The sequence below is a fragment of the Cervus elaphus genome, chromosome 13 (assembly GCF_910594005.1).
Source record: "Cervus elaphus chromosome 13, mCerEla1.1, whole genome shotgun sequence".
Classification (NCBI taxonomy): Eukaryota; Metazoa; Chordata; class Mammalia; order Artiodactyla; family Cervidae; genus Cervus; species Cervus elaphus.
The window spans coordinates 56,985,237-57,008,867 of NC_057827.1; the positions used below are offsets into that span (position 1 = coordinate 56,985,237).

The following is a 23,631-nucleotide window of genomic DNA, read 5'->3' on the forward strand; positions in this document are numbered from 1 at the left end:
ATTCCTCTCTGGTCAACTTAGGTAAAAGATTCATTTTTGAAGGGATACTCCTTCAAATATGTGTGGTGATAAACATTTTAGAGTATTTTTTCTTCTTATTGGTGTGAGATTTCAGCATTTTTCATATAGAATTTATCAAAATAACCATGTAAAAATTATCTTACTAAAATGAGGCTGATTATATCTGTGAGTTATTTCAAGTACAAGTATCAGAAAAAAAAATTTTTAAATAGTTCTTATTTAAATGTTTATTCACATACTGGTATTGCATAGGAATTCATTGTTTATGTGATGTATTCATATTTTCTATATAAATTCATGATTTCCATATAGATTTTAAGCTTTAAGAAGAGTAGTTATAAAATATAGATATGAAGGTTTGCATTTTAAACAGTTATACCAAGTCAATATCACTTGCTAGTGTTGGGCACATATTTTGTTAATTTACTACTAATTGCAAGGTAATTTATATATCTGATACCCTTTAAAACATAAATATAGCAGATTATTAAAATACATTCAGTTATAAGAGATCAGCAATGACTACTATGAAAATTACATTGTCCAAGTTAATTTCACTTTTACTAGTTTTAAGACTTTTATTTCACTGCCTCTCTTTATTTACAGGGTTTGGGAGAGATACCACTAGATACTCCTTCAGCAAAAGGAAGACGATCTCATACTGGCAGTGTTGGAAATACAAGGTCATCATCCATTTCTAGGGATGCTTTCAATTCAACTGAAAGGTAGAATCATTACTCCCTACTGATGATAGTCTCATTTAGTCTCATGGTAGTCTCATTGGAATATTTTCATGAACTATTCCAGGGGTGTTTGTCAAAATTTAATGGAGTTTTGAAAGTTGGTAAGGACTTAGAAAATATGAAATAATTTGATTTAATAAGGCAATTATTTATTCATAGCACCTTGCTTTTACGTGAACTAAACTTTAGTAAAACTTTAGTGTTATTGAACTTGTCAATATTAGGCCTGTCGTGGACAACTCTTAATTTTTTTCAATTTATAGCCTTTACTTCCCCCCTTGATTATAAAAGTAATACATAGTTACGGTTAACGGAGAAACAAACCTGTATGAAATACAAGCATTGAAAGAGTATAACCAATCATTTGTAATAACCATCAACCAGAAAAAGAAATACTCTTAAAATTTTTTTAAATATAATTGTATATGTAATTTTGTAACAGGTTTAAACTACTAAGCAGTATTTAATAGATTGATTATATAGTTTTTAAAAATCTTTCAGAAGTATTATGATCTCTTTGGTGTATTTTAAAATATGTTTTAAACATTACTTTAAAAATTATATGAGTAGATGCGTAGGTATCTTTCATATTTTCTGTGTTTGTATAATTTTGAATAATAAATTTTATAAAAAATAAAAATCCATGGAGTTTTGGAGCCTTGCTCTTCAAAGTGTAGTTCACAGAGAGAGTACTACACACCCTGAATGTAATGCTATATATGAATGTATGTTATATATGAAAGTTAAGAGAGTATGTTCTGAGTCCTCAAAACAAATAAAAGTTACTTATTAAACTTTTTTTCTATTTCTTTTAATTTTGCACCTATATGAGATAATGGATGTTCACTGAAGTTACTGTGATAATCGCTTCGTGAAATATGTAAATCAAGTCTTTGTATACCTTAGACTTACACAGTACCGTGTTTCAGTTATATCTCAATAAAACTGGAAGAAAAAAAAAAGTGTAGGAGAAACAAAGACTTGCTTAGACAAAAAATGAGGGAATTTGTTGTCGTTAGATTTTCTTTGCAAGAAATGTTAAAACAGTTCTTTAGAGAGAAATAAAATACTATAGGAACTAGCTTGCTTCCAGAATAGAGATAGAAAGTTCAGCTTGAGAGGTTAGCCTTTAGCTAGCATCAGGTAACCAGGATTTCAGGAGGATTCCCCACCGTTGTCTAACTGATAACAGTAGTTTACTGTGCCTCTGTTATTTGGGCAAACAGTGTGAAGAACTGCTTTCTTCCTGGAAGTTGGGAATTTTGGTATGTCCCAGGCAGAGGACCAATCATGAACAACTCCCCATTAAAAATGCTGGGTACCGCACCTCTAAGCTTCTTTGGTAGACAACATTTGACATGTATTGTCACAGTTTGTTGCTGGAGGAATTAAGTTTATACTGTGTGACTCCACTGGAAAGGGACCCTTGGAGGCTTGCATCTAGTTTCTTTATATCCTTCTACTATAATAAATCTTAACCGTGAGTAAAACTACATGCTGAATCTATGAGTCCTCCCAGCAAATTACCAAACCCAGCAGAGACATTAGGGACCCCCAACACAAGTATTGTGGCTATGGGTTGCTTTGTGAATTTTTTAAAAGTGAATACATGATAATTATTTATTATGTTTGTGTTTTACCTTTGTTTCACTTTAGAGAGGTAACTGAAATTCGTGAAATCACCAGAAAATCAATTCCCCGAAATTCCTTAGAAAGTGCTGAGTACATTAAAGTCATAACAGGTTTATTAAATGCAAAAGATTTTCGTGATCGTATTAATGGGATTAAGCAGCTTTTATCAGATACTGAAAACAATCAAGAGCTTGTCGTTGGAAACATTGTGAAGGTAAGGACCGTCAAAATCAATTTTTATCTTCAATCAATAATAGTTAATAAAGTTCATCAGTATAATAATTGGCTTATTTCTTAATATTACATATGTATATTATTTTAAAGTGTTAAAATTTAGTGAAAAGTTTTGACTCCTCCCACTAGATGGTGACTCCTTGAAAGCTTTATAATCTCAGTGTTCTTAGAACCTGGCAGTCAGTAAATATATATGTTGAATAAGAGAGTCCCTTGGTGGCCTAATGGTTAGGATTCTAGACTCGATCATAACCCAGGTTCAGTCCCTGGTTGGGGAACTGAGATCCCCAAAAGCCATGCAGTGGGGCCAAAAAAAAAAAAAAATTGAGTAAATCAATCAGTATTTTAAAAACCAGAGCATTTAAGAGACTTGATATTTAGTTCAGTTCAGTCGCTCAGTTCTGTCCGCCTCTGCGACCCCATGGACTGCAGCACTCCAGGCTTTCCTGTCCATCACCAACTCCCAAAGCTTGCTCAAACTCATGTCCGTTGAGTTGGTGATGCCATCCAACCATCTCATCCTCTGTCATTCCCTTCTCCTCCTGCCTTCCATCTTTCCCAGCATCAGGGTCTTTTCCAGTGAGTCAGTTCTCTGCATCAGGTGGCCAAAGTATTGGAGTTTCAGCTTCATCATCAGTCCTTCCAATGAATATTCAGGACTGATTTCCCTTAGATTGACTAATTGGATCTCAAGAGTCTTCTCTAACACCACAGTTCAAAAGCATCAATTAGGCGCTCAGCTTTCTTTATAGTCCAACTCTCACATCCATACATGACTACTGGAAAAATCATAGCTTTGACTAGAAGGACCTTTGTCAGCAAAGTAATGTCTCTGCTTTTTAATAAGCTGTCTAGGTTGGTCATAGCTTTTCTTCCAAGGAACAAGCATCTTTTAAAATTTCATGGCTGGAGTCACCATCTGCAGTGATTTTGGAACCCCAAAAAATAAAGTCTGTCACTCTTTCTATTGTTTCCTCATCTATTTGCCATGAAGTGATAGGACCGAATGCCATGATCTTGTTTTTTGCACGTTGAGTTTTAAGCCAACTTTTTCATGCTCCTCTTTTACCTTCATCAAGAGTCTCTTTAGTTCCTCTTCATTTTCTGCCATAAGGGTGGTATCATCTGCGTATCTGAGGTTATTGATATTTCTCCCTGCAATCTTGATTCCAACTTGTGCTTCATCCAGCCTGACTTGATATTACTTAGGAATAAATAATGAAATTTTAATATGTAAATTAGAAATCTGCTTGTGCTAATTTTATATGTTAATATATTTATAAATATGCATTTGTATATTTTATAACTTATATAGAAAGACTAGAAGCAATAGAAAGGGAAACAGTAATAAATCTTAGTGGTACCAGAGCATAGATTACTTATGCTTCATCAGAATTTGGTTCAGTTAGTTCCATTAGTAATTTAGTCATTAAATTCTACTGGTAACCTACTCCATTATTCTTGCCTGAAGAGTTCAATGGACTGAGAAACCTGGCAGACTACAGCCCATGGGGTTGTAAAGAGTCAGACACGACTGAGTGGCTAACACTAACACTTATATATGATGTATATCACAGATTATTAGTTAATAGTCTCATTCTCACAGAATAGCTCTTTCCTCACCTGACATAGTTAAATTGCTCAGCATTTACTTCATTATATCTTGAATTTACAAAAGCTAAGAATTAGAAGAGGACGGCTCTATTGTTTAAGTACTCAGGTTAAGAGGTAATAATAAAAACTTAAATCTGAACCTAGGTCAAATCTCTGTAGTAAAACCTACATGTCTACTTCTGTTACAAATAGAGATAAGGATAGAAACCTTTAAGTTCTTAAAGTTAGCTAAACTAACCTACACATTTCAGAAAACAGCATTTTTTATTGAACCAAATTTCTCAGCCTTAATTTAGTAGGATTTCTTTTTAGGTGGATTTTGAAGCCTTCTCTTTTTGGGGGAAGAAGACTGGACACTAGCATCCAATTTTTTATGAAGTTCCTATTATCTCAGTCCAAGTTAAATAAGATGTGTGTGTGTGTTTTTAAATAGTACATTTATGCTCTAGTAGGATGAATACTATGAAATGCCATTAGGAATTTAAGTATAATAGATATCAACATTATTTCACTTTAATTTACCAATTTACTTTCAGATCTTTGATGCTTTTAAATCTCGGCTTCATGATTCCAATAGTAAAGTAAACCTGGTGGCTCTAGAAACAATGCACAAAATGATTCCTTTGCTTCGAGACAACTTATCTCCTATAATCAACATGCTAATCCCAGCAATAGTAGATAACAATCTGAATTCCAAGAATCCAGGCATCTATGCTGCTGCCACCAATGTTGTTCAGGCACTGAGTCAGCATGTAGGTAAGAAATCTTACTTTGGCATTCAAATTATTTTGGCTTTACTTTTGTGCTTTCTCATTCTACACATTTTCTAAAATGCCAAAAATGTAGCTATTCAATTTTTGTCACTTAATGTGATAAAATTTTTAAAATTTTCTCAATAGCAGTTTTAATTATTTTTAGGGATTAAATACCATTCCATTAAACTGATTTTCTCTACCCTTATTTTTAACTTTTCAGTTCTTATTTTTCTACCTCAACATCACATCTGATACAAAGTTAACTCAAAATGGATCATAGATTTAAATGCAAGATTTAACTGTATAACTTTTAGAATATATGAGAAAATCCTTAGAACTTAGGCTTGGTGAAGAGTTGTTAGCATGGCATTAAAAGTATGGTCTATATAAAGTTCATAAATTGAACTTCATCAAAATTTAAAACATTTCCTTTGCATCCCATTTCTGTAATGTTGTGGTTATCATGTTTACTTCACATTTACTTTGCAAAAGACTTTTTTAATTTTTTTAGATCAAAATGTTTATTTTTGTGTTAAAAAAATAAGTCCAAATAGATAGTGAAATAAATATAGTTTTTAAGTGTCCCATCCTGGGCTCTCTTTTCTAGAATTTAGTAAACAGTTCAAGTGTAGGTTGCTTCAGAACCTGTTTAATTACTATGAGGTCTCCATCCTAGAACCATGTTTCTGTAGTTTAGCTCATAATTAACTGGACAAGTCATCCTCTATGATGCCATCTTTCCAGCTATCCTTCCAGACAAATTACAGATTTGCAGAAAATATTTGCAAACCACATATCTGATACATATGCTTATCTAGAATGGGCTTCCCTTGTAGCTCAGTCAGTAAAAAATCTGCCTGCAGTGCAGGAGACCCGGGTTCAATCCCTGGGTTGGGAAGGTCCCCTGGAGAAGGAAATGGCAACCCACTCCAGTATCCTTGCCTGGAAAACCTCATGGACAGAGGAGCCTGGTGGGCTGCAGTCCATGGGGTCGCAAAGAGTCTGGCATGACCAAGCCATTAACACTAACTCTTGTCTAGAATATATAAGGGACTTCACTGGTAGCTCAGCTGATAAAAAAAATCCACCTGCAGTGCAGGAGACCCCAGCTCCATTCCTGGGTCAGGAAGATCCCTGGAGAAGGAAACAAACGGCTACCCACTCCAGTATTCTTGCCTGGAGAATTCCATGGACAGAAGAGCATGGCAGGCTGCAGTCCATGGGTCACAAAGAGTTGGACACAACTGAGCAACTTACTTTCGGAATGTATAAAGAACTTGTGGAAATTCCATGGCACTTCCACTGCAGGGAGTCCAGGTTTGATCCCTGGTTGGGAAAGTAAGATCCCAGAAGCCACATAGTGCAGCTAAGAGAAAGAGAAAGAAAGAATTCTTAAAACTCAACATTTAAAAAAAAAAAAGAAAACCTATTTAGAAAGTGGGCAAAAGACATGAGGGAAACACTTATATGGATGGAAAATAAAAACATGAAAAGATGTTTAACATCACCAGTCACTAAGGAAATAAAAATACAAATTAAGACCATGATCATTATGCAAATTTATTAGTCTTTTTGGGTAGTTATAACAAACTGCCATAGCTTGGGTGACTTATAAACAACACATACTTATTTCTCACAGTTCTTGAAGCCTGGGAAGTCCATGATCAAAGCATCAACAGACTTGTTGTTGGGTGAGGGCCCTCTTCCTGGTTTGTAAGTGGCCATCTTCTGGCTGTGTTCTCACATGGTGGAAGGGACTGGGAGTTCTTGGAGCCTCTTTTATGAAGGCACTAATCTCATTGATGAAGGCTCCACCTTCATGACCTAATTTCCTCCCCCAAAGCCCACTTTCAAACACCATCACACTGGGGATTAGGTTTCAAGGTATAAGTTTGGGGGGGGCGCCTGCAAACATTCAGTTAATAGCAAGTATTAGAACAGCTAAAATTAAAAATAGTGACAACACTAAATGCTAACAAGGTGCAGAGAAACTGGATCTGATACATTGCTGGTGAGAATGTAAATAAAAAATCAGAGCCACTTTAGAAAATTGTTTGGCTGTTTCTTAAAAAACTAAGCATGTACTTACCTATCAGTTGTTTTCCTAGGCCTTTATTCCAGAGCAATGAAATCTTATGTTCATGCAAAAACCTGTACATGATTGTTCATAGCAGCTTTGTTTGTAGTAGCCCCAGACTGTCAATTGCCTAAGTATAATTCAGTGGGTTACTGGTGAAAAAACTTGATATATCCATCCCATAAAATACTTAGCAGTAGAAAGGAATGGGTTATAGACACATGCAACAGTTTGGATGGATCTCAAGGTCATTATGCTGAGAGAAAAATGCCAACCCCAAAAGGTCACCTGCTGTAGGATTCCATGTGTATGACTTTTTCAAAATGACAGATTTGCAGAGATAGAAAACAAATAAGTGTCTATCAGGATTTAACAGCAGTTTAGGAAGAGTGAGTATATGTATAGCTATAGATCTTTGTGGTGATACAATAGTTCTGTATCTTAACTGTAGTGATAGTTTCACAGATCTGCACATGTGATAAAATGGCATAGAACTGTATACACATATATAGTATATAATATTATATATTATGTGCTATAACTATATAGTATATATATTATATACTATATACTATAATATTATATATTATATATACTATATAATATATATACTGTATATGCATATGTATAGTATACTATATGTATACTATATAATACTACTATATTATTGTTGATTATGTATACTATAATGTTATGTATACTATAATTATGTAAATTTTCACCAGGTTACAAATCTGGGTGAAAGTACACAAAGCCTCTTTGTACTATCTTTGATATTTCCAGTGAAACTATAAAATTAAAAATTTGAAAAAAAATCAATGAAGGTAAAAACTATACCAAAATTTCAATTCTTTATTTCTTTTCTTTTTTTTTTTGAATAAACCTGTATACTATCATTTGGAATAAGATGCCTAGGAGATAGGTAGTTCTTTTTCTTTTTTATGCCATATGATAGCTCCTTTAATATTCTGTGAGGTATTTTTACTTTTTATTTGCTGTAAGAATATTACTGTATTAAGGTTGTATCGAGAATTTTTAAAAGTTGTTAACTATGTAGATTAAATCATTCTAACATTTTCATCCATTTACATGATTTTTTCCTTTCAATGCTATGGAATGAAAAATAAATAAGATCTTATAACTGTTTAAAAATGTGTCTATGTGTTATTCTTTTTGTTTAGATAATTACTTACTTCTACAGCCATTTTGCACAAAAGCCCAGTTTTTAAATGGAAAGGCAAAACAGGATATGACTGAAAAGCTTGCTGGTAAAGATTTTTAAATTGTTATTTCTTAAGAAATAGTTGATTAACTAAGGATACCCTGATGGGCATTTCAACTCAATTTTAGGATAGCTACTAAGCTCAATATCATTATCTATGAAGTAGAAATAAATTGTATAATCATCTGTAAAAAGACCTTTTAAGACTTTTACCCCAAAAATTTTCTTCAAAAGAATTTTATTCCTTTTTCACCCCAGTAAAAAAGTCTCGTTAGGAGAAATAGGATCAATAAAAGATATTAAAATCAAATATTGGTACACATAGAAAACTGCTGTTTCAAATTGTGTTTAATGAAAGGTCCAGGAGTTTAAAATATGTATGTCTTGATTAAACTACATTTGGAAAACATTGAGATGAATTTTTGGTTTGATTTCTGTTTTTACTGTTTTTGCCTGTCATATATAGATTTCTAATACTTGAAGATCCCAATCTTTGGGGGTAAAGTTTCTGGCCTTACTTTTTTTAAGATGCTGAACATTTTAGCGTGAATGTCAGGGAAGAAGCCTAGTTTATTTTATGTGCTTTTTAATTGTCAGAACTTGAATTTGTTTGTTTGTTTTTAAAAAAAACCTCACTGTTTACTATTTTTGTGTTTCAGATATTGTTATGGAACTTTATCAAAGGAAGCCCCATGCAACAGAACAGAAAGTGTTGGTTGTTTTATGGCATCTCTTAGGGAACATGACAAATAGTGGCTCTTTGCCTGGAGCTGGAGGAAATATACGAACAGCCACAGCTAAATTATCAAAAGCACTTTTTACACAGATGGGTCAGAATCTGTTAAATCAGGCTGCATCTCAACCATCACATATAAAAAAGAGTTTAGAAGAATTGCTTGATATGACAATTTAAAATGAATTATGAGTCTTTGATGAAATATGATGAACAAAACTGTTTACATGATGACAAATGGAAGTTTGTTAAAGTTAGGTTTTCAGTGCCTGCGCTTCTCATCCAGTAATTAAGTCAATAACTATTTTTATTTGCAGCCTATGAGTACACATCCGTCCTACATCAACCCTATCACTTGCGCCCATCACACAAAAATCTAAAATAATATAATCTAGTGCTTATGAAATCTGAGGCATGTGGAGTGAATCCAAAAAAAGTTTTAATGTTTTTGAGAAAAGTCCCGCTTATTTGCACTATTCTGTAGAAACTGCAGTTTGTTGCCCTATATGTACAATTAGACTTTTAATTAAAAATATACTTTTTGTTATGTAATCATGTTTTGCTATGTCTCATTACTCAGCCTTGTTTTATGAAGTGGAAGAAAAGTCATTGAACTATGTTGTCACAAACTATGTTTTATGTGCTATTTGTGAAAAATATGTATTTCTGAAATCAGTCTGCTAATATGATTGTGCAGTATTAGCTTGCTTTTGCTGCTGTGTTAAGTGAAATATTTGCTTACCAGTTGGGTTTAATCATCTATATAATTGTGAAATTTTACAAGTTATAATAAAGCATGATGACCAAAGTTTTAGAAAACATTTAAACATTAAATGCACGTTTAAGAAAACGTGTTGAATGTAACTTCCCTATATTTGTGTGCAAACACTAAATTTTATTTCTATATGTCCTGACATTTATAAAGGTGTTATTTTGCCCAGTTGTATAATTCTCAAGTATAGTGCCAGGTCTTCTCTAGCTTTTCTCAGAATTCTTGGGCTACAAGTACTGTATGCATCTTAAAAAAGAAAAGGAATGTTATATAATAAAAGGATTTATTTCTGTAGATGTGTGAGAGGTGTCCTATTTTTCCAATTTCAATGTATATTAAAATGGGAAATATATATATTAGGTATTGACCTATCACTTTCACCTGTTATACTTGATGCAATTTTGACCTATCTCTATTAACCTAACAGTAGACCTGCGTTATAGTTTTACAGAAAATTCTCTCTGTGAACTTGCCCAAGCCACTTGCCAGATACAGGCCTCAGTTTTCGCATCTCTGACCTGTGAAGACTAGACTAGATGATTTTTAAGGTTCCATTTTGCTCTAAAATTCTGTGATTCTATGTTGTAGTTTACTCTAAGATCACTTTATTACAATTGTAGACTATCTTCATTCTTTTTCACTTCTTGTGTCATTAACAAATGTATACATTTCTAATGTATTTGGCTACTTTTTAAATTGTGGTTCTTTGTATTAATCTGTAATTTCTGAGCACAATAGTAAAAAAAAGTTTGAAGCTAATCTGAAAGGAAAGATGTGGCTGCTTTTCCTGTATTTATATACACTTTTATAATTACATCTAAAATTCATTTTCTTCTAAATGTATTTTATTATATGCCTATTATTTAGGTCAGAAGTTAGCAAACATTTTCTGTAAAGCACCAGAAAATAAATATTTTTGGCTTCGTAAGCCACAGATTGTGGCATATTCTTTGTTTTGCGCTTTTTTTTGTTTGCTTGTTTTTTCTTCTTTTTTTTTTTTAAACAATCCTTTAGAAATATAAAAAAGTTCTTAGCTTGGGCCTCTGATGTAGTTTGCCAAAGCACCTGGCCTTGACTTTTGACTTCACTTGTAACTCTGAAATCATCATTAAATTTTGCTTCACCCTTTATGATACTTACTATTAAAATAGTTACAGATTCTAAATTTTATTAATTTTGACCATTGCCTTTGTTTCATTGCAAATGTGCCTACTAAAGTTACACTGCTTGTTGGACATACTGAAGGTTAAATTTTAGATTTGAGGCCAAAGAAGAGCACTACTTTATGCATAAACTTAGTCATCCATTATTTTCAGTAGATAAGAGTTTTAATTTTGCATTGAAAAAAGTACAGTAAGTATATGACTATTAATAATGTGGAAACTTCATGCAATCTGTGTGTTTTTGTTATAAATAAAATATCCATAACAGAGTTCCACACCTTAAATATTTTTCTGTATATTAGCAACTTGTTGATACTTAGCATGCAGAAGTCTAGCATTCTACTGCCAAGAATTGTTACCAATCTGGAACTCAAAAAGAATTGGAGACTGATAGAACTAAAGAAAAGCTGAAGGTGTAAATAAATTGAAATAAAGGATTTTTTTTTTACAAGCAGTGATAGTGATAAAGTCTAACCCCACCAGCACTTCAAATAAAAAATTAAAAATTTAAATGGCATATTTACCCAACAGAATCGATAGCATATATTTATTTAAAATGTTAACCACAGGACAGTGTTCACAATATGTTAAAGGAAAAAAGCCTGACTACATACATACAGTGTCTCTATTTATTAAATATACACACACACAAGACAGAACTGGAATTGTATACACCAATATGAGAATAATGTTGGTCATCTCTGGATAAAAAGTTAATTTTTTCAGTGTACTATTCTGCAATTTTTATTTTTTTTCAGAAATGAGCAACAAGTATTGCCTGTGTAATAAAATTTAAATTGCATAAAATCTGAGATTAAGGTAAAAAGAAAATAAAGAGACAAAGTAGTGAAAAAGTGCTTAGGAAAGTAGTGATATGACTAGAAGGAAGATGAGAAGAAACGGAAGCAACAAATTATAAAGAGCAAAAAAAAAAAGAAAATTTATAAAGAGCATAAGGCTTTGATTTAGAAACCATGGATTTGGAACCCAGTTTTACTATTACTTGTTAAACCTTACATGTATCCTGCAGTTGGGGTGAGGTACAAAATTAACATGGGATTATGTATGAGAAGGCATTTGTAAACTCAAATTCTATGCAAAGTTAACTTTCCCAGCAGCAAATGAAGTTGAGGAAAGAAGGGCAGAAACCTATAGAAATCTTTAGTGCCAAAATAAGCTAATCCTACTTACTTTGTTGCTGGTTAGGTTAAATAGATCAAATGAAGGGAAAATCATTTAAGTACTGTATTAACATTAATGAATTAAAGTCTCATAATGTGTACTGTAAAAGAGTACCTAAACTCATACTTAAACTCTTCTGTGGGCAACAATGGGGTAAACAGATTTCAGGGGATTAAAGTGAATCATAGGTTTAGCAAAATAGTCTTTTTTTTTCCCCATTTTAAATACTGGAGCATGGAATGTTTGATTCAGTGCTATGTAAAATTAAGACAATGGTGTGGTACCAAATTATGGCCCAGTCTTGAATGTGCTGTTCACCTCTACGTATCTTGGGTGCCTTGGCCTATACTGGGCGCTGAATAAATAGTACTTGAATAAAATGTTGAATGTTATGTATGTTTGAAGTATATTCTGGAGAAATGTTTTCAAGGGTTGTGCTGAATAAATTAGAAAAGTTAACCAGTAGAAGACATAGCTGGACAGAAACACCCATCTGAAGGCATCCTGTAGCAAATGGACTTCATCCAATGTTCCAGCCTAGTGGATTGATAAGGTATGCCTTTTCAATGTGTTAAAAGATTGGGAGGTTACCGCAAGTTTCAGCAGGAAAGAGGGTAGTGATCTACTTACTGGGCAGGGCTCAGAGCCAGATTCTAGACAGTAAAGGTCTAAAGAATAGAAGCACTGAGAATCGAAAGAATAGGTCTGAAAGGTACTCTCATGGCAGGCTTGACTAAACTGATGACATACTTAGATTTGGAACATAAAGGAGTCAAAGTTAATATATTAAGTTTCTCACTCTAGAGACGTGGACGCTGATACCATTAACTGAAATGGAGAATACTCCGAGGAAAAGCAGTTGGTGAGGAAGAGATAAATGTAATGCTTTCGGACCCCTGTGAAAGAAGTTGACTGTGAAGGCAGAGTTCTGAATCCATTCATTCATTCATTCATTTGCCACTGCCAGGTTTGTGGGATATAAGTTCCCTCAGCAGGAATTGAACCAGGCCTTCAGCAGTGAAAGCGCAGAGTCCTAACCACTGGACTGCCAGGGAATTCCTGGGAGAGTTCTGAATTTAAATTGCAGTTTTAATTTACCAAGTCTATGACCAAGAGGATAAGAGGAAAGGGAAGATAGAGAAAAGGGAAAAAATATCCAGCTGGCATGAACAAAAAGGAAATTTTTAAATTGATGCTCATTATTTAATTATTACGTCGTGTCCAACTCTTTTGCAACCCCCGGACTACAGCCCAACAGGCTCCTCTGTCCATGTGATGTTCCCGGCAAGAATACTGGAGAGGATTATCATTGCCTTCTCCTTGGGATCCTCCCAACCCAGGGATAGAACCTGTGTCTCCTGCATTGGCATGCAAATTCAAGGAATTCTTGGAAAGCATTTTCTGCATCATGCTGGTTGTGGAAGCATTTTCCCTGCAAAAAGCTGTTGGATGCTTGAAGGTGGTTGAAAAGAGGTCAGGTGAATACTGTGGATAACGAAAAACTTCCCGGCTGGTGAAGGGATTTATGATAGAGACAGGAAACATCATCTTGCAGAGCCCTATTTGGGGAAGCAGACAGATTCCAGAGGAGGAAGTTACAGCCCAGTTGTTATATTACTGAATCGAACAAGAGATTGCCTGGTAAATGGTTGGTTAATTCAGGAATCTTGAAACAGAAACAGGAAAAGCCAGATTTGAAAAAAAAAAATTTTTTTTTAAACTTAGTATGGAAGCACAACTGAAGAGTACGGCTAAGCTTGTCAAAATAATGCAGCCTTCATTCGCCCAGGGAATAATCTTACATATCCTTTTAATAATCAGCTCCTCGGGCCCCTAACTCCACTATTGTTTCACTTGCAGGAACCTGGGTGGACCCAGAGTCCAAATATCATCGTGAGATTTATGAGTTTAAGGCTGAAGTTTAGGTAGAGGGGTGAAGTTTCGGCAGTTGTTTGCCCAAAAAAGAAGAACAGCATTTTTCTTGGGCGGGGCGCTGTCTGTGTTTAGGATCTGAGGTACGAAAAACCCTAAGGACCCGCTTTCGCAACGCCGGGTAGGAGCAGCGGCCGGGCTCTCAAGGCCGCGGGGCGGGGCCTGCCCGGTCCACGTCCCGCGGAGGGCGAGACCTGCGCGCTGCGCAACCACGTGACCCCCTCGCCTCCGGGGGCTCCGACGCATGCGCGCCGCGCTCTCGACGAGGAGGCTGTGGTGCTGGTGGCGACTGCTGTGTTTGTGGGGACCGAGACTGTTAAAGTGCCATCTTGGACTCAGCTGGCCCAGACTGTGGCTCATGGAATTCAGTGGCATCCACCGTCAGGTCAGCTGGGGCGGGCGCCTTGGAACTGACCGGGGGTGGGGGGTGGGGGGCGTGCTGATACGCCGGTCTGGAAGGGGCCTGCCTCGTTTCAGGCCGCGCTGGGGCTGCGGCCTCCCTCTCCAGCCCTGTTTTGAGGCCTGACTTGGCCTCGCGGCCCAGCTGTCCATCCCTTCTCATTCCCACCTGTTGGGTGGAGCAGTGCGAGGTTTCTTTTCTTAGACCACACGCTTCTCTGCCGGCGCCTTAGGACGGGCGGGGAATTGTGGGCCTCAACTTGGATTTAGGAAGCGCTTTGGGGATAAGTCTAAAGCTCCTGCTTTGGCGAGAGCTGGGAACCAGTGTGGCTGGGACGACTGGAAGTGCAAGGGACCGAGAGGTTTGGGAGGATGTGATACAAATTGGGTAAAACTTTTAGGCCCCTTGTAGGGTGCGTTTCGCGTTCTGACTGAAGCCACACTCTGGGACTCTTGAGTCACAGCACCCCAAAGATCAGTTAAAGCTTTTGGCAGGATAGGATGGAAGCAGAAAACCAGTGTTTTATCTTTTGTAGCCAGAGACCGACACTGCTGTTTTTCTGGTTCTAAAAATCACATCTTCAGTTAGTATTATGTACTATATTTATGCCAACTAAAATATTACCTTTAAGTTTAATATTCCTATTCAGAAATACTTAACACTTTTTTACGGCTGTAAAGGTTGAAGCCTGAAAAAGCATTGGAACTTAAATATTTTGGGTTCTGAGAGCTAGTAAATGGATTGAAAAAACAAGCAAATCAGGTCAGGTGTATTCTTCCCCTCCCCCCATTCTAAAGTTGCAGAAGTTGGAACTTTTCCACTGTTTGGCCGCTGGTAGGGATAATGTTAATGAAAGGAGTTCTGCTAAAGAAGACATGTTCTCAAGATTGTGAACTCCGGAATAATTAGGGGTTACCAAAGATGCCTAATTAGTAGGTAGTATGAGATATTTGGAGTGAGAATTGAAAAGCCAGTTTTTTTGGTGTCATGATATTTGGAAGTGATTTTACTTGCTTACCTATAATTGAATACGAAAAAGAATCTTATAAATCAAGTGATAGAAAGTATGTGTAGCTGTTTTCAAGAGAAAGATTAGTAGATGTACAAAATAGATAAACAACAAGGTTCTTACTGTATAGCACAGGAAACTGTATCAGTCTTACGTAATAATGTAAATAAAAGGAGAGAGAGAAGAGACCCTTCTGTGGTATGCTAGCAAATAATACCCCGTAAAATATAGGATCTAAAAATTTTTTTTTGAGAAGTAGCCAGAGCGGGAAGAAAATAATTGCAGCCAAATGGTGATTTTTATTTTCCCCCAAAAGATGAAGGCGGTGCAAACATTTATGTAAATAAAGTCCAATTTCTGGAACGTAGCAAGTGCTTAATATATGGAAACTTTAAAAAGGTCAATCTGTATAAACATTCTGCTCAGCCTCTGAGAACAGTTGCCAAAGCCAGTGATTATGATAGTCTCTTTTTTCCCCAAACACTTTGAGTCTTCAGATTGGCTTATCTGTGGATGAGGCACAGAATGACTTAAGGATTGCAAAGGTAGTTGATTTGCAGTACTCAAACTCCTAACTTTCAGTCCTTAGTGATGACGTCAGATTTTTATATGTTCTATTTAATACCTCTGTCAGCATAAATGCCTATAAAGAGATTAAGGTAATAGATCAGAATTCTCATTTTTAATTGAGTATTTCTCATTTTTAATTTAATTAAAAATTAAGTCATCCTCCAAAAGAGCTTTTAAATGTTAAGATGGTATATTGAATTCTTAGATAAATGTATCTCATAACTGAACTAAAAAAAATGTATGATGTAGAACTGTACTTCTTCATGTACTGCTTGTTCACATTTAATATATCATTTTTCTCTTATACTTGTGTACTTCATGCATCTCATAGTTTTATATAAGAAAGTGCAAAGTAGTAAAAAGGTGTGAGTTGAGAACAGAAGGAAATTTTTGTTATTCTGAGAGAATAGCATGAGCGTGTGTTGTCCTCTGTAAATGACAGTAAGGAATACTGTTGGATTAATACCCTTTGAAAAGTTAAGTTGGGACCAGATATACCACTCAGTCGTTCAACAATTATTGTGCTGTTGTATACTGGACACTTTAAGATTCTAGGGATATACTAGTGAACAAAACCAGGGACCCTGTTCTCTGTGAATTTAATATTCTAATAATAATTTATGGGTAGCAGTGTTTTTCCATTTTTTTTGTCTGCAGCCTATAATATGTACATGTAACATTGCAGTTTCATAATCTAGTAGTTGGATCCTGTGTGTATTTCAACAGTGTGCCCTTAATGTGTGCAGTGCACTCTGATTTTTTTTTCTATTCTGTATTAAAAAAAAAAATAAGCTGGTGCAAGGCATTCTGAAGTTTGAAAAACATTATTCAAAAGGGGAGATAATTATACTGTAACATAACAGTATAAATGAAGAGGATAGTTAATCTTTATAGCAAGGTATGTGTGATTATTTGTGCATGAGGCTTAGAGAGGTTAAGTAACATGCTCAAAGTTCCCTAAGGACTAACTGGACCAGATTTTTAATTCCGTTCTGTTCAGGTTTTAACCCAAGTGTTTTATTATACAACTTCCCAATTGTTATGAAAGTAATAAGCTAGGTTTAGGACTCTGGGTGGGGAGGGTAAGGACTGTGATGCTTTTTTACTTGTGATGCAGTGGATTAAGTGTGTATTATACCTCCCTGTGTACTGTAGACCTGAGCCGTACTGTGAAGGAATTTATACTCTAGAAAGGAAAAGACATCGAATGAGTATCACAAATGTGATTGTGTGCCATGGAAGAATGCTGTGGAAGCATCATTGGGGGAAATTAACTAATTTGGAGGGTCTGGGAATACTTTTCAGTCAGGGATGTTTAAATTTGCCCAGATTAGTTAGTGGGCTTCAGTTAGGTTGAAGGCTTTGAGTGGGAGTGTGAGGGTGGGGTAGAGAGGTGGGGCTGCAGTGCAGACAGACAGAGGAAACTGCAAACACTAAGGTCCTGAAGCTGGAATGAGCTGAACTGGAAAACACAACAAAACTAGGTGAATGTGATATGTTAGAAAAGGGGCAAGAAGACAGAGCCTTTCAAGGAGAAGGTCATCGTTACTGTTGGATACAGTGAAGAGTAGATCAGAAAGATGAATCAGAACATGTCCAGTTGGATATATAAACAGAGAGATTGTGACTTTGGGAGAATTTCAGAGTGGTAATAAAGAAGAATCCAAATTTAAGGGTAAGTGGAGGATATAGAAAATCACTGTGGACAGTGACTTCAGCCATGAAATTAAAGACATTTGCTCCTTGGGGAAAGCAGTGACAAACCTAGACAGCATATTACAAAGCAGAGACATGACCTTGCCAACAATGGTCCGTACAGTCAAAGCTGTGGTTTTTCCAGTAGTCATGTACAGGTGTGGGAGTTGGGCCATAAAAAGGCTGAGCGCTGAAGAGTTGATGCTTTCAAATTGTGGTGCTGGAAAAGCCTCTTGAGAGTCCCTTGGACTGCAAGGAGATCAAACCTAAAGGAAATCAGCCCTGAATATTCACTGAAAGGACTGATGGTAAAGCTGAAGCTGCAGTACTTTGGCTACCTGATGCAAAGAGCCGACTCACTGGAAAAGACTCCAATGCTGGGAAAGATTGAAGGCAAAAGAAGAGGGGCGGCAGAGGCAGGATGGTTAGATAGCATCACCAACTCAGTGGACATGTATTTGAGCAAACTCTGGGAGATACGGAGGACAAAGGAGCCTGGTGTGCTGCAGTCCATGAGGTCGGAAAGAGTTGGACACAACTTAGTAACTGAACAACAAGGAGGATGTAGAGATAAACTTAGACAGCTTCATTGTCTTTCTGTTGTACTTGAAACAAAATCTAAATCCTCAACATAGCTTATGATTGTCCTTTGGTTGTTTTATAAGTTAAGCTAAGTTATAGTGTGTATATTATAAATTGTTATATAAAAGAGAGATTTTTACATATTTGAAGGGTAATGGAAGTAATCTAATATAGTAAGAGAAACTGATAAGGAGAGCGTGAAGATAATTTAAGAAGCAACATTTTTGAGAAGATAGGTGGGAGAAGTGATCCAAGTCATTAGTTAAGAGTTTGAGCATTGACAGCAGCAGAGATACTTCATCCATTGTGACCAAGGGAAGGAGGAAAGGCAAATAATTGTAATGTATTTCAGTTTTTATAGTAGTGCTATAATAGGGGTACAGAACAAACACTTTGAGAGCAAAAGGGAGGGAAGATTATTTATAAAAGAGGTGAGGGAAAACTCCTACAGGAAAACACGGGCAGAATACTTTCTGACACGAGATTGAAGTGGTCCAGGGATTGAATCCGTGTCTCCTGCATTGGCAGGCAGAATTTTTTTTCCCCCGAATATTTATTTATTTGGCTGTGTTAGGTCTTAATCGCAGCACATGAGATCTTCATTGCGGTGCACAGACTCTCTCGCTTTCGTGCTCAGGCTCTGTAGTTGTGGCACACAGGCTCCAGAGCTCAAGAGTTCAGCTTAGTTGCTCCAGCATGTGGGAATCTTAGTTCCCTGACCAGGGATTGAACCCGTGTCCCCTGCATTGCAAGGCAGATTCTTGACCTTGGACCAACAAGGAAGTCACAGCAGGTGGGTGTTTAACCTCTGGACTGCTGGGAAAGTTTGACATTGCTTTTTTTTTTTTTTTCCAACATTGCTTTTTGAAAATAGACATTAGGGATTTCCCTGCAGTCCAGTGGTTATGCTCCCAATGTAGGGGGCATGGTTTCGATCCTTGGTCAGGGAACTAAAATCCTGCAAGCCGCAAAAAATAAGTAATAAAATAGGTATTTACATGAGGAGGTTTACTTTGATATACTTAGTAATGGCAAATTTTAGAAAGAATTCAAGTCGAATTGAGGGATATTTAAGCAAATCCTTTCATACTGCTTCTTACTGGTCTGTTTTTCTGTGAACATGCCAAGCAAAGCAGTTATCTCAGAACATGCCTGTAATTTTCTTCCTCTAGATAGCTGCATGACTGGCTTTCCTACTACCTCATCCTCTCTTTTGTTTTATTCTTAGCACTTGATACCACATATATATTAGAAATTTACTTAGGGGAAAAAAGCCTCCATGCCCCCACTGTAATGTCTGCTCCTTGAGAACAAGGATTTTGTTTTGTTCACAGCTAAATTGTCCTCCATCTAGTATAGCCAGCAAAAAACTGGATGTTCATTATTTGAAGAGGGTAAAGCCAGAGAAGTTGGCATAGCTGGTGGGGGGTGGGGCAGGGGTGAAGGGTCATAGTGAAAATGGGAAATTGAAAGAAAGTCTGTGTTGAATGGTGAGATCACAAGCCTGGTTTGTCTTCTTTGCTCCCAGAATGCTTGTTGCCTTACTCAAGGTGAAACATTCTTCTTTGGCAAAACATAACCCAAGGGAAATTGCGTAGAACACTGGCATTTAATGGGTTCTACCCTCAAAGAATGCTATCCTAGGAATTCCCAATGGTTAGGACTCTGAGCTTTCACGCTAAAGGTGCAGGTTCAATTCCTGGTTGGGGAAATAAGGTCCTGTGAGCTGTGCAGCATGGCAATTCCCCACCCCCCCAAAAAAAGAAAAAAATGCCGTCCTGCACGGAGGCCCACCCATTGCCAACTTTGTCTGGTTTGTTCGGTATTGCCTCATACTTATTCTTGAACAGAAGTTTGAAGATCACTGTACTTGAGAGACCAAAGCAAGTAGTCAAAGACACTCAGAAGAAACAGTTCTGAGAACAAGAGAATTTAAAGTAAATTATAGAAATAGCAGGAGATGCTGCACCAGTGAAAAAGGAATATTGATTATTCAGAGAATAAAGAAATGGAAGTTTAAAATTTGGCTTATATATTAAAAACTCAGTAAAAGGGTTATTGCAGAGTAGAATAAGTGAAAGGAATAGGAGAAAAATGTGGGAAAAGATAAGTAGAGGATCAATCCAGGAGCTCCAACACCTGAACAGTGTGAATCCAATAGAGAAAACCAAGAGGAGAAAATTATCGAATAAATAATAGAGAACGTAAGAACTGAATGATGTAAATAGATTAAAATAGGCCTTCCAAATAAATGCCTTGCAGAATGATTGGAAAAGACTCATCTTAAGGCACATCGTTATGCAATTTCAGAACATCTGGGATAAACAGAGAAACTAAAAGCTTCCATGGACAGGTCACATGTAGAGGATAAGAAGTAAAAATGTCAGATTTTCTCAACAGGGACATCAGATGGTAGGAAACAGTGAATAAATTGCTTTAAAACTTTTAAGAAAAAGTATTTTCACTCTAGAATTTTATACTTATTTAATCATGAGGACTTTTTTCACCCCACATACCTTTTTTCAGAGTTACAGAAATGATTCTTTACAAGAGGGAATAAATCAAGGAAGAAATAGATTTTGTTGTAAATGAGATTCACCCCAGGGGATAAGTGAAAGGAATTCTTTATATCAAAATGAAGAGACAAACCTAGATAAGACAAGCAAATCTAAATTGTTGCAGAAGGTTAGATGGTTTCAGAAAGGATGGCACCAGAAGGGGAAATGGAATTGATAAGTATGAGTGACAGTTGTTTTGAAGGACCTTTATAAGGTCTCTTCAAGGATGTGGAGTCAGTTTTCAAAGGCAGTGAAGCATATGAAAATGATAGAGTTAAAGAGGTAGAAGCAAGGAAATGGGATTATAGTGTACAAAGTAGCTTGAAAAAAATGTTTACATAGGCATACTAATGTAAACCTGAATATTGATTTAACCCCAGCCAAATAGAGGTACATTGGAAGCACATGAGAGGAAAGTTGTGCATGTGTATTTGGTATAATAACTAAACCTATATTTTATCTAATAGATAGCAAAAAAGATATAAAATTGAAAAGTCAAGAAGTAAAATATTTTCAGATGAATATTGTGTTGATTGCCACCAGTTTTTTGAAGTCAAAGTCAATAGGTTTTTTCCCACCTCCTAAAATCTCTGCATGACAAATTCTAGATGCACTGTAAAGTTCATTTTTATTTTCCTTGTTAATTTTAAAGTTGTTGAGCCAGTAAGTCATGTCTGACTCGAAACTCCATGGACTGTAGCCCACCAGGTTTCTCTGTCCATGGGATTCTCCAGGCAAGAATACTGGAGTGAGTTGCCATTTCCTTCTCCAGGGGATCTTCCCAACCCAGGGATTGAACCTGGGTCTCCTGCATTGCAGGTGGATTCTTGACCACTGAGTCACCTAGGAGACAATTTTAAAGTATAACATCTTAAGTCTGAATAACACTTTCCAGGAACTTGTTTGAAGTGATATCTTCACTTATGTGAGTTTATAGTTTTAGGACTTTGGCATGCATTTATCTCATCTGATGTTCTTAACTGCCCTATGAAGCAGATAGTATAAGTGTTACTAGTCTCCTTTCGAACTGAAGAAAGTCAGACTGACTGGAATCTCATCCTTTTAAGGGAGAGAAGTAGGACTCATCCTCCTCTAACCTCTTGTAATATTTACCATACTAGTAATGAAAGAACTGAAAGTTCTAATTCCTAGTCTCTTGTATTTCCTCTTTTCTAATTGAATTATAGTTTAGCTGTCATAGTTTAGCTGTTACAGTTATAGTTTAGCTGTTTTGTCTTCCATCAAAAAATTTTTTTGCTGTAGTAAAACCACATGAGATAAAATTGACCTTCTTAACTTTTTTTTAAAGCTGCACAGCAAGGCAGGCATGTGGGATCCTGGTTCCCCTGACTAGAGAGCGAGCCTCCGCCCCCTACAGTGAGAGCTCCAGCTCTTAACCGCTTGCTCACCTGAGGAAGTCTCTTAGCCGTTTATAAGTGTACCTATAAGTAGTGCTGTGGATTTCTCCGTCTCCAATCCCTCGTAACCACCATCAGCTTTCTGTTTCTATGAATTTGACAACTCTGAATACCTCATATAAGTAGACTCATGTAGCATTTGTCTTTTTGTGACAGGCTTATTTCACTTAGCATAATTTCCTCAGGGTAGTATATGATAGGATCCTTCATTTTAAAGACTGAACGATATTCCGTTGTATGTGTATATCACATTTTATTTATTTCTTCATCTCTGTTGGACATTTGGGTTGCTTACTCCTTTGACTGTTTTGGATAGTGTGGCTGTGAACTTGGATATAGAGATAGCTCTTTGAAACCTGGCTTTCAGTTAGTTTGAATATATACTCAGAAGTGGGATTTTGGATTATATGGTAGTTCTATTTTTAGTTTTTTGAGGAAACCCCATTTTGTTTTCTATATCAGTTGCACCATCTTATAATCCCACCATAAGTGTACAAAGGTTCCAGTTGCACCTCATTCTTGCCAAAACTTACTTCCTGTTTTATTTATTTATTTTTTGATAGTAGCCATCCTAATGGGTGTGAGGTGATATTGTGAACTCCATTTGCATTTCTATGTTAATCAGTGATACTGAGCATCTTTTCATATGTTTGTTAGCCAGTTGTGTATCTTCTTTGAAGAAATGTCTGTTTAAATCATTGTTTTCATTTTTTAACTGAGTTTTTGTTCAATTATAGTTCTTTATGTATTTTATGTACTAACTACTAATCAGATATAAGATTTACAGATGTTTCCTCCTTTTCTGCCAGTGGCCTTTTAACTTGTGTCCTTTGATGCACAGAAGTTTTAGTTTGATGTACCTCCGTTTGTCTGTTTTTGCTTTTGTTGCCTGTGCTTTTGGTATCATAGCCAAGAAAGCATTGCCAAGTCCACTTTCATGAAACTTTCCCCCTATGTTTTCTTCTAGGAGTTCCATAGTTTTAGGTTTTACTTTTAGGTTTTTAATCCACTTGGGGTTAATTTTTATATATGCTGTAAGTTAAGGGTTCAGCTCCCTTTTTTTTAGCATGTGACTATCCAGTTTTCCCAGCACCATTTGTTTAAGAGACTGTCTTTTCCCCATTGAGTAATCTTGTAACCCTTGTCCAACATTATTTCTGGGCTTTATGTTTTTATTCTGTTGGTCTGTTTATCTTTATGCTAGTACCACACTGTTTTCTTCTTCCTTTTGATAATTATTTTTTTACACCTTTGCCATTTTATGTCACAAGTTCAAAGTTAATGGTTGTTGTTAAGAATATACTGGTACTAGTTAGTAA

The 23,631-nt window shown here is 36.1% G+C and overlaps 2 protein-coding genes across 3 annotated transcripts in view; both read left to right on the forward strand.

Annotated features, from left to right (window-relative positions):
* Positions 1–12,528, forward strand: part of TOGARAM1 (TOG array regulator of axonemal microtubules 1) — an 85,026-nt gene extending 72,498 nt beyond the window's left edge. For both annotated transcript variants that reach the window (XM_043922097.1, XM_043922098.1), the window contains 5 exons: positions 628–746; positions 2,421–2,610; positions 4,781–5,000; positions 8,258–8,344; positions 8,958–12,528. In XM_043922097.1, coding sequence (XP_043778032.1) covers positions 628–746; positions 2,421–2,610; positions 4,781–5,000; positions 8,258–8,344; positions 8,958–9,211 — 870 coding nt within the window. In that variant the 3' untranslated portion in view covers positions 9,212–12,528. The remainder of the gene's footprint in view (positions 1–627; positions 747–2,420; positions 2,611–4,780; positions 5,001–8,257; positions 8,345–8,957) is intronic.
* A 1,784-nt stretch (positions 12,529–14,312) lies between these two features.
* The window catches only part of PRPF39 (pre-mRNA processing factor 39), a 35,300-nt gene continuing 25,981 nt past the window's right edge, over positions 14,313–23,631 (forward strand). The window contains exon 1 of the mRNA XM_043922100.1: positions 14,313–14,465. The gene's annotated coding sequence lies outside the window, so the exon portion shown is untranslated. The remainder of the gene's footprint in view (positions 14,466–23,631) is intronic.